Source organism: Mustela lutreola, chromosome 8, assembly GCF_030435805.1.
Source record: "Mustela lutreola isolate mMusLut2 chromosome 8, mMusLut2.pri, whole genome shotgun sequence".
In the NCBI taxonomy this organism is placed as follows: domain Eukaryota; kingdom Metazoa; phylum Chordata; class Mammalia; order Carnivora; family Mustelidae; genus Mustela; species Mustela lutreola.
The window spans coordinates 49060109-49072432 of record NC_081297.1 but is presented as its reverse complement, the minus strand read 5'-3'; the positions used below and the strand labels follow the sequence as shown (position 1 = coordinate 49072432).

Below are 12324 nucleotides of genomic sequence, written 5' to 3'. Positions count from 1 at the left end.
AATACATAGCCATCCAAGCATCCCTCAAAAAAAACGAAAAAACCAGAACACACCAGCTGTCTCTACACCTTAAAGAACTGGAGAATCAACAACAAATCAAGCCAACTCCACACATAAGAAGGGAAATCATCAAGATTAGACCTGAGATCAAAGAGGTAGAAACCAGAGATACAGTAAAACGTATCAATGAAACTAGAAGCTGGTTTTTTGAAAGAATCAATAAGATCGATAAACCATTGGCCACACTAATCCAAAAGAAAAGAGAGAAAGCCCAAATTCATAAAATTATGAATGAAAAGGGAGAGATCACAATGAACACCAAGGAAGTAGAAACAATCGTCAGAAGTTATTATTAACAGTTATATGCCAATACGCTAAGCAACCTAGATGAAATGGATGCATTCCTGGAAAACTATAAACTCCCAAAATTGAACCAGGAAGAAATCAACAACCTGAATAGACTGATATCTAGTAACAAGATTGAAGCAGTGATCAAAAACCTCCCAAAAAACAAGAGCCCAGGACCTGACGGATTCCCTGGGGAATTCTACCAAACTTTCAAAGAAGAAATAACACCTATTCTCCTGAAGCTGTTTCAAAAAATTGAAGCAGAAGGAAAACTTCTAGACTCTTTCTATGAAGCCAGCATTACCCTGATCCCCAAACCAGGCAAAGACCCTACCAAAAAGGAGAATTTCAGACCAATATCACTGATGAATATGGATGCTAAGATTCTCAACAAGATCCTAGCCAACAGGATCCAACAGCACATTAAAAAGATTATCCACCATGATCAGGTGGGATTCATCCCTGGGTTTCAAGGATGGTTCAACATTCGCAAATCAATCAATGTGATACAACAGATTAATGTGAGAAGAGAGAAGAACCACATGGTCCTCTCAATTGATGCAGAAAAAGCATTTGACAAAATCCAGCATCTGTTCCTGATTAAAACGCTTCAAAGTATAGAGATAGAGGGAACATTCCTGAACCTCATCAAATCTATCTATGAAAGACCCACAGCAAATATCATCCTCAATGGGAAAAAGCTTGCAGCCTTCCCGTTGAGATCAAGAACAAGACAAGGATGCCCACTTTCACCACTCTTGTTCAACATAGTATTAGAAGTCCTAGCAACAGCAATCAGACAACGAAGGGAAATAAAAGGTATCCAAATTGGCAATGAAGAAGTCAAACTCTCTCTATTCGCAGATGATATGATTCTTTATATGGAAAACCCAAAAGACTCCACCCCCAAACTACTAGAACTCATACAGCAATTCAGCAATGTGGCAGGATACAAAGTCAATGTGCAGAAATCAGTGGCTTTCTTATACACTAACAATGAAAACACAGGGAAATTAGAGAATCGATTCCATTTACTATAGCACCAAGAACCATAAGATACCTGGGAATAAATCTAACCAAAGAGGTAAAGGATCTGTACTCGAGGAACTACAGAACACTCATGAAAGAAATTGAAGAAGACACAAAAAGATGGAAGACCATTCCATGTTCTTGGATCGGAAGAAAAAACATTGTTAAAATGTCTATACTGCCTAGAGCAATCTATACTTTTAATGCCATTCCGATCAAAATTCCACCGGTATTATTCAAAGAGCTGGAGCAAATAATCCAAAAATTTGTATGGAACCAGAAGAGACCCTAAATCGCTAAGGAAATGTTGAAAAACAAAAATAAAACGGGGGGCATCACATTACCTGATTTCAAGCTTTATTACAAAGCTGTGATCACCAACACAGCATGGTACTGGCATAAAAACAGACACATAGACCAGTGGAACAGAGTAGAGAGCCCAGATATGGACCCTCAACTCTATGGTCAATTAATCTTCGACAAAACAGGAAAAAATATACAGTGGAAAAAAGACAGTCTCTTCAATAAATGGTGCTGCGAAAACTGGACAGCTATATGTAGAAGAATGAAACTTGACCATTCTCTTACACCGTACACAAAGATAAACTCAAAATGGATAAAAGACCTCAACATGAGACAGGAGTCCATCAGAATCCTAGAGGAGAACATAGGCAGTAATCTCTTCGATATCAGCCACAGCAACTTCTTTCAAGATATGTCTCCAAAGGCAAAGGAAACAAAAGCGAAAATAAACTTTGGGGACTTCATCAAAATCAAAAGCTTCTGCACAGCAAAGGAAACAGTCAAGAAAACAAAGAGGCAACCCACGGAATGGGAGAAGATATTTGCAAATGACAGTACAGACAAAAGGTTGATATCCAGGTTCTATAATGAACTCCTCAAACTCAACACACACAAAACAGACAATCATATCAAAAAAATGGGCAGAAGATATCAATAGACACTTCTCCAATGAAGACATACAAATGGCTATCAGACACACACACACACACACACACACACACACACAAATGTTCATCATCACTAGCCCTCAGGGAGATTCAAATTAAAACCATATTGAGATATCACCTTACACCAGTTAGAATGGCCAAAATTAACAAGACAGGAAACAACGTATGTTGGAGGGGATGTGGAGATAGGGGAACCCTCTTACACTGTTGGTGGGAATGCAAAGTTGGTGCAGCCTCTTTGGAGAACAGTGTGGAAATTCCTCAAGAAATTAAAAATAGAACTTCCCTATGACCCTGCCATTGCACTCGTGGGTATTTACCCCAAAGGTACAGATGTCGTGAAAAGAAGGGCCATCTGTACCCCAATGTTTATAGCAGCAATGGCCACGGTCGCTAAACTATGGAAAGAACCAAGATGCCCTTCAATGGACGAATGGATAAGGAAGATATGGTCCATATACACTATGGAGTATTATGCCTCCATCAGAAAGGATGAATACCCAACTTTTGCAGCAACATGGACGGAACTGGAAGAGATGATGCTGAGTGAAATAAGTCAAGCAGAGAGAGTCAATTATCATATGTTTCACTTATCTGTGGAGCATAACAAATAGCATGGAGGACATGGAGAGTTAGAGAGGAGAAGGGAGTTGGGGGAAATTGGAAGGGGAGGTGAACCATGAGAGACTATGGACTCTGAAAAAGAATCTGAGGTTTTTGAAGGGGCAGGGGGTTGGAGGTTGGGGTACCAGGTGGTGGGTATTATAGAGAGCACGGATTGCATGGAGCACTGGGTGTGGTGCAAAAATAATGAATACTGTTATGCTGAAAATAAATAAAAAATAAATTTAAAAAAATAATAAGTAGAGTTCTTCAATATACCATTCCAACAGTGGGTGGACCATCCATGCAGAAAATCAATGAGGAAACACTGGACTTGAACCATACTTTAAAACAAATGAACCTAAGAGACATGAACAGAAAATTCCATCCAACAGAAGCAGAACATATTCTTACCAAGAATACAAGGAAAATACTCCAGAATAAATCATATGATAGGCAACAAAACAGCCAACAAATTTAAGAAGACCAAAACCATAACAACTATCTCTTCCAATCACAATGGTATGAAACTAAAAATCAATAAAAGGAAGAAAGCTGGAAATTCTGCAATAAAGTAGACATTAAACAGCACACTTAAACAACAAGTGAGTCAAAGAAAAATTCAAAAAGGAATTAAAAAAAAAATCTTGAAACAAATAAAAATGGAAAGACAACATATTAAAACCTATGGAATACTAGAACAGTTCTGAGAGAAGTTTATAGAAATGTTTACATTACAAAAAACATGAAGATCTGAAATTGAAAACCTAACCTTATACCTCAAATAACTAAGAAACCAAGCCAAAGTTAGCATCAGAAGAAGGAAATAACAAAGATCAGAGCAGAAAAAATGAAATACAGACCAGACAACCAATAGAAAAGATTAACAAAAGTAAGATCTGGCATTTTGAAAAGATAAACAAAACTGACAAAACTTTTAAAGAAAAATTAACATTAATCCTTCTTAAACTCTTCCATAAAATTGAAGAGGAAAGGGTGGCTCAGTCAGTTGAGCGTCTGACTCTCAGTTTCATTTCAGGTCATGATCTCACATTTGGGGGATTAAGCCCTGAATCAGGCTCCATGCTCAGTGTAGAGTCTGCTTCAGATTCTTTCTCCTTCTCCCTTCCCATCTGCCCTTCTACACTCTCCTCTCTCTCTCTAAAAAAATAATAATAATAATAATAAAATCTTTTTTAAAAATTGAAGGCAAAGAACACTCCCAAAATCATTTTACATCATCAGTACAAACATGACACTGAAGCTACATAAGGACACTACAAAAAAAGAAATCTATAGGCCAATGTCCCCAGTGAACGTAGATATAAAAACTCTCAACAAAATATTAACAAACTGGGGGTGACTGGGTGGCTCAGTGGGTTAAGCCTCTGTCTTCAGCTCAGGTTATGATCTCAGGGTCCTGGGATCGAGCCCCACATTGGGTTCTCTGCTCCATGGGGAACCAGCTTCCTCCTCTCTCTCTCTCTGCCTGCTTCTCTGCCTACTTCTGATCTCTGTCTGTCAAATAAATAAATAAAATATTTTTTAAAAAATATTAACATGCTTAAATGATCAAATCTCTCCAAAAATTGGGTATAAACGTACCTCAGCATAATATAAGCCATATGTAAGAAGCCCACTTAGTACCATTTTCAATGGTGAAAAGTTGAAAGTTTTTCCTCTAAGATCAGTAACAAGTAAGGATGTCCACTCTCACCACTTTAATTCCACATAGTACAGTAAGTCCCAACCAGGGCAATCAGACAAGAAAAAGAAGTAAAAGTCAGTAAAAGACTTGATCCAAAGCACAAAGGAAGAAGTAATATTGTCTCCATTTGCAGATATCTTTACATAAAGAAAATCCTAAAGACTCAACCAAAAAGCCTATTTAATCAGTGAGTTCAGTAAAGTTGTCAGATATAAAACCAATATACAGAAATTAGTTGTGTGTCTATACACAAAAAATGAAATATCTGGAAAAAAAACCACCTCATTTACAATAGCATCAAAAGAATAAAATTCTTAGGAATAAACTTAACCAAGGAGGGAAAGTTCTGGACACTGAAAACTATAAGACTTTGATTTTAAAAAATTGAAAAAGACCCAAATAAATGGAAAGATATAACTTGTTCATGTTTGGAAGAATTAATATTTTTAAAATATCCATGCTACCCACAGTCATCTATAGATTCAATGCAATTTCTATCAATTCCAATCACATTTTTCACAGAAAGAGAAAAAAATCTTAAAATTTGTATGGAACCATAAAAGACACTAAGCAGCCAAAGCAATCTTGAGAAAAACAAAGCTGAAGGTATCACTTTCAAACTATACTACAAAGCTAAAGTATGATACTGGTATGAAAATAGACGCATGGACTTTGGAAAAGAATCAAAACCCTGGGGGGAAAATGCAATATGGCCAACTAATATTTGACAAAAAAGTCAAGAATACTCCAAGGGGAAAGGACAGTCTTTTCAATAAACAGTGTTAGGAAAACTGAATGTTTACATGCATAGAATGAAATTGGGCCACTACCTTACACCACTCACAAAAATTAACTCAAAAGGGATTAAAGACTTAAATGTAATAACTAAAACTACAAAACTCCAGGAAGAAAATATAGGGGAAATCTTGACATTTACTTGACAATGATTTTATAGATATGACACCAAAAGCACAAGCGGAAAACATAAAAAGAAACAAGTAAGAATATGCTCAACTAAAAATCTTCTGTAGAGCAAAAGTAATGACCACCAAAATGGAAAAAGAACATATGGAATGGGAGGAACTATTTGCAAGCCATCTATCTGATAAGGGGATCAAAAATATAGGGGTGCCTGGGTGGCTCAGTTATTAAGCATCTGCCTTCAGCTCAGGTCATGGTCCCAGGGTCCTGGGATCAAGTCCCACATCGGGCTCCCTACTCAGTGGGAAGCCTCCTTCTCCCTCTCCCACTCCCCCTGCTCATGTTCCCTCTTTCGCTGTATCTCTTTCTGTCAAATAAATAAATAAAATCCTTTAAAAAAAAATCCAAGGGCGCCTGGATGGCTCAGTGGGTTAAGCCTCTGCCTTCAGCCCAGGTCATGATCTCAGGGTCCTGGGATCGAGTCCTGAAACAGGCTCTCTGCTCAGCAGGGAGCCTGCTTCCTCCTCTCCTCTCTCTCTCTCTCTCTCTCTCTCTCTCTCTCTGCCTGCCTCTCTGCCTGCTTGTGATGTCTCTCTGTCAAATAAATAAATAAAATCTTTTTTTAAAAAAATCCAAAATATATAAGGAACTCATACAAATCAATAGCAAAAAGAGGGGGAGAGAGAGAGAGAGATAAGAAAGAAAATAATCTAATGTAACTAAACCATAAGAGACTATTAAGTATAGAGAACAAACTGCAGGTTGCTGGAGGGAGGTGGGTGGGGGATGAGCTAAAGGGACATTAAGGGGGACACTTGCGATGAGTGCTGGCTGTTGTACATAAGTGATGAATCACTAAGTTCTACTCCTGAAACCAGTACTACACTATATAGCTAACTAGAATTTAATTTGGAAATTTTTTTTAATTTTATTTATTTATTTGACAGAGAGAGTAAGAGAGCACAAGCAGGGAGAATAGCAGAGGCAGAGGGAGAGGGAGAAACAGGCTTCCCACTGTGCTGGTACCCCCCATTCAGGATCCCCAGATCACAGCCTAAGCCAAAGGCAGATGCTTAACTATCTGAGCCACCCAGGCATCCTGAAAAAAAAATTTTTTTAAGTTTTTATTTATTTATTTGACAGACAGAGATCACAAGTAGGCAGAGAGGCAGGCAGAGAGAGAGAGGAGGAAGCTGGTTCCCCATGAAGCAGAGAACCCAATGTGGGGCTCGATCCCAGGACCCTGGGATCATGACCTGAGCAGAAGGCAGAGGCTTTAACCCACTGAGCCACCCAGCTGGCCCCCCAAATTTTTTTTAATTAAAAAATGGGCAAAGAACTTGAATAGACTTTTTTCCAAAGAAGACATACAAATGGCCAACAAGTACATTAAAAGATGATCAACATCACTAAACATCAAGGAAATGCAAATAAAACCACAATGAGAAAACTACAGAATGGTTATTATCACAAAGGCAGGAGATAATAAATGTTGGCGAGAATGTAGAGAAAAGAGAACCCTTGTGCATTGTTGGTGGGAATGTAAATGGAAAACAGAGTATATTATAAATTATAAATTTTTGTTTTGGTGCCCAGCCTCCGGGTTCAGGGAATGCCTCCTTCATCCCCGCTAGGGCCTCTGCACCTAATGAACTGCAAAGGGTATATATCAACTTCATATCCCTCCGGCCCACCTTAAACTCAATAAACAATTGTGGAATTAAAGTCTAAATAGATCCAAAAAGGATATAATGGAAGGGCCATGGTGTGATTTAGCATATTGGGCTTTTTTTTTTTTAAGATTTTATTTATTTGTCAGAGAGCATGCACAAGAAGGCAGAGTGGCAGGCAGAGGCAGAGAGAGAAGCAGCCTCCCTGTTGGACAAGGAGCCCAATGCAGGACTCGATCCCAGGACCCTGGGATAATGACCTGACCCAAAGGCAGCAGCTTAACCGAGTGAGCCACCCAGGCATTCCTAGCATGTTTTTTTTTTTAAGATTTTATTTATTTATTTGACAGACAGAGATCACAAGTAGGCAGAGAGGTAGGCAGAGAGAGAGAGAGGAGGAAGTCGACTCCCGCTGAGCAGAGAGCCCTACATGGGGCTCGATCCCAGGACCCTGGGATCATGACCTGAGCTGAAGGCAGAGGCTTTAAACCACTGAGCCACCCAGGCACCCCCTAGCATGTTTTTAAAGTGGCATTCAAATCAGTGACAAAAGACAAAAACGGAATTCAGGAAATACTATTGGAAAAAATAAAATAATGTTAGATATCACTTCATATGCTTCAGTAAACTAATTTATGCAGTTAACTAGTATTGACATATATTTTTCCAGATTTTTTAAAGATTATTTATTGAGAGAGAGCAGGCAAGCAGGGAGAGAGGCAGAGAGAGAGGAAAAGAGGGAATCTCGAGTAGATGTTATGCTGAGCACAGAGCTTGACTCAGGGCTCAGTCCCAGGACCCCAAGATCATGACCTGAGCCAAAAACAAGAGTCAGACGCTTGACTGACTGAGCTACCCAAACACTCGCTAGCATTGATATATATTTAAATATATTCACAAAATTATTAGAATAAAGATGAAATAATCTAAAGTTGAAACAGAGAAGAACTTTTGTAACAAGGCTCTGAAAGTGGGTGGAGGAATTTTTATAGATTTGACTGTTAACATTAGACCTTTACTTGCATCTCAAAACATAGGAACAATAAAATGAAAACAAACTGGGGAATATATTTGCAGCCTATAAAGGGAAAAATTCAATAGGGACAATGATTGTGGACCCTGGTTGCCTGGGTTCAAGTCCTGCCTCTAATCTACTTACACCTGTCTCACCTTAGACAAATGATTGAACTTTGTTTTCCTTGAGTTTTCTGATCTATTTTTTGAGATAAAAACATCGCTTGCCTTGTAGGGTTGTTGGACACTCACAGGAGTTCACAGAAGTGAATGCAGTGTCCGATTATCTGCCGATAATCATAGTCACAATCATCGTGGTTGAAATAGTATAAAAAGCTCCAATATAAATAAATCATGGCAAAATGTCAAACATCCGAAGTTTAAAAGCACAGACGTCTTTAGCAAGTAATTCACAAATGAAGGATTAAATTAGCTAATATATACCACTTTTTGCTTATGAAACTGGCCCAGTTTTTAAAACTTGATAAAAAGCCAATGTTGGTGAGGAGCTATTGAAACTAACATTCTCATACAATGTTGGTGAGCATAAAAATTTAGTGCAAACATTTCTGGCAGACAACAGCTCTTCATGTATCAAAAGCTCTGAAGGTATTCACAGCCTATAAAACAGCAATTCCGCTTTTAGAATGTCATTAAGAAAAACAATCATGAGGTCATTTACACATTTAAGTGTAAGGAAATTCAGAACATTTTTCATAAAAGCCAAAACACTGAAAACAACTAAATGATCAAAGCAACTGATTAGGTGAGTATATTGCATTTTGGTCATATAATGAAATAATGGGAAGCAAATAAAATTTTCCATAATACTCCTGAAATGTCTATATTTTTGTCATACTACCATTAAACATTTTTAGTGTGTAAAACAAGAATAAGAAGATGTCCAAAATATATTGTTCATTTTTTTACAAAAAGTTTACAGATTGAATACTGAGTTATCCAATCTTTGAGAGTCTATGTTTCTGTGTATAATGGCATAAACTGGGTTTCAAAGGATAATCTTTTGCCAACGCCCATCATGGATTTCACAGTGGAGACTCCTGTAGTGTGTGCCCAACACAGAAATCATCAAATGCAGGCGCCTGGGTGGCTCAGTTGGTTGGGCGACTGCCTTCAGCTCAGGTCATGATCCTGGAGTCCTGGGATCGAGTCCCACATTGGGCTCCCTGCTCAGCAGGGAGTCTGCTGCTCCTGCTGACCTCTCTCCTCTCATGCTCTCTCTCATTCTCTCTCAAATAAATAAATAAAATCTTAAAATAAAAAAAAAAAATAAACCATTAAATGCTCTGAAAGGCCAGGACTATTGTTTTACAAAGAGCAAGGCCAATGTTGTATGAAAGAGAATACATTTTTAGTAGGCTACACTGAATGGTGTTGGTTCTGGGAAATTAAAAAGAATGCTTGCTTTGGTGAAATGTTCTTGCAACTTAAGTTACTACTGAAGAAATTTCCTATAGTTTTCCTAGTCAGAAGAGGGGGCCTTATATGAGAACACTCATTGTCTCTCGTCCTCATGGACCCAAACCCCCACCTGCACCTCAGAGTCATCAAAAGAAGAATCTTCACTAGCATCTGACCAACACTCATGCAGCAGAAACTTGGAGGGATGGGGTTTCCCAAGGAGAGTCAGGGAGGGACAGAGACTGAGCTCTAGAAGGAAGACAATGAGAGCACTGAGAGCAGTCAAAGCTGTAAACAGTCTCAGCCTGGACCCGCACCCAAATCTGAAAGAGCTGCCTCCTCCAGACTGAAGCCTAGGCTTTTTGTAGCCCTATCTCTGATGCCCATAGTCCTCGGAGTCCAAGGCTCAGTAGAAACCAGCTTGCAGAGAGGGATAGAAGAACGCAGGAGAGAGAAAATGTACCCTCCAGAATTCAGAAAGGACCAGTCCAGGATCCCAGTAAGTCAGGAAATGATTCACAAGGACAGACGCATGGACTCAGAAGGCTTAATATAACTAAGCTGTGCATCAGTTAATCTGTGTTAACAAGAGGCCTCCTGACATGGCTGCAGGTTCCTCTGCACTACAACAGACACTTGGTAGGAACAAGCGAGGCCAGGAGGCAAAGCCTCTCCCAGAATCCAGTGCAGGGCAAACACCAAAGTCAAGCAGAGAGAAGACAGGGGCACTGAAGGAGAGGTGCTAAAGAGGAGAGCAGGTGTGAGATTATCTATGATCTGGTTACATATGGGACATGGCACTGCCAACGGTGTGGGCTTCACAGAGCAACCGACCCAGCCGCTTCTCAGCAGCCCTGTTCCTCCCGCACAGACAGCCCTTATACCCCCTCATACCCACACACAAGCACATAGCCTACAGTTACATAAACATATCAAACATGGAAATCCTGATGAGGTAGTCCTCTGCAAAGTGGACAAATCCAGTGTGCAAGGACCCCAGGGACACAGCTGAAGTCAATCGCTGGTCCTTCCCACACACAGGGTCCAAAAAAACACTCCCTGAAAACAAGGGAGACATTGACTCGGACCATCACTGACTCATCTCAGTCTGGGTTCAATATCATTTCTTACCAAAGCTCCCACCATGATCAGTTGACACCCCCTAGGAGAAAAACCGGTATTCACAGTCAGTGTGGTTCCTTTTTGGTCAAAAACACATGGTTTCCACTGAGGCTTCAGCTCCCTGACTCCAGAAACCTTTCCCTTCACCCCTTACTACTGATCCCAGGAAACTCACTTTGAGCAGCCACCATGGTGCTGAGGAGGACACAGAGTCCCTGAAGAGAGAGATTCAAAGCCATCCTGACTCCCATGTCCTCAAAGTCACAGTCCCAGCTGCAAAATAACCCTGTGAGGAGGTACCAGGACACCAACAAAAGTCTACAGTAATGGGAGGGGAGGGGGTAATATAAACACATCCTCTGACATCCTCCCTACTGAGAGCCAATAGAGACACACTTTGCCATTTAAGATGTGATCGGAGACCTCATCTGCCACTTTCTGAAGCTCAAATACCAATTAGATTCTGAATCTCCAAAATCTCCTTATATGAACAACATGGCCTTTTAACATCATGTTTCCTTAGGTCTCTGAGAACCAGGTCCGTGTAGAAACTGAAATCTTGGAGGGTCAGGGTGCCCTGATCAGTTACCCTTTGGCACAGGAGAAGAAGTTTTTGGTGCAATCGAGCATTGTTCTTCCGTGTCTTACCTTATGGCTGAAACAGGGAACCACAAGGAGGTTTGAAATACAAGAATAATTATCAGATAAGCCAGCAGAAAATGAGTATTGGCAGCACAGGAATTCACAGGTGAATGTGAAGGGCTGAGGTGGGAGTTAAGTTGACGTGTGATTATTGGTCTTTCTTCGTTCTGCTCAGAACAATCTGGACACTGAGGACCTAAAGCAAGAGGGGCTCATAACAAAAAAGGGCTTTGACAGAATCTAACTTTTTCTCTTTAGGGATCTTTCTGAGCCTATAAAACCACTCTGTCCTGCCTACACTTGTCACCCGGGGTTAAATTCTCCTTTATGGGATGAGAAGGAGCTCTAACCCACAGGGTATTTACAGACCTGATCTTCTAGAGAGCCAGGCTGGTGCTCGGGGCTCACAGTCCATGGCCTCTCTGTCCCTCACAACCCTTTCTTCATTCTGAACCAATCCCTGGGCATCCCTAATTTTCCCATCCACTCCAGCCTAATGACTGACCCACTTACACCATTTTTCTTCCTGCATTCCCCACCCTCCACCTCCCTTTTGGAATCTCTCTAAATTCCTACTTTGGTGTAATGTGAAGTTGAACCCTGAATCCATCTTATCCTTGCTATCCCTAATACACATATTCACTCTCTTCATTTTTAATGGTTTTACTCTTAGTCACACCAGAAAAAGAAACAAGGGGAGACAGAACTAATCAGCACCGAGAAGGTATGAGTGTTCACTGAGGTAAAATTAGTGAGTTACTGGGCACCAGGCAGAACACACCATCAGCTAACATTTACTAACATCCTCTCTACACTATTACATAAAAACACTGTGCCACAGGCTCAGAATAAAACACTGAAGAGGACAGACACT

At 40.1% G+C, this 12324-nt stretch overlaps 1 protein-coding gene across 3 annotated transcripts in view; it reads right to left on the bottom strand.

The window, feature by feature from the left end:
• LOC131838489 (antigen WC1.1-like) overlaps window positions 1–11109 on the bottom strand; it is a 47867-nt gene extending 36758 nt beyond the window's left edge. For all 3 annotated transcript variants that reach the window (XM_059184708.1, XM_059184709.1, XM_059184710.1), the window contains exon 1: window positions 10984–11109. In XM_059184708.1, the coding sequence (XP_059040691.1) occupies window positions 10984–11059 (76 nt within the window). In that variant the 5' untranslated portion in view covers window positions 11060–11109. The remainder of the gene's footprint in view (window positions 1–10983) is intronic.
• Window positions 11110–12324: the final 1215 nt, after the last annotated feature.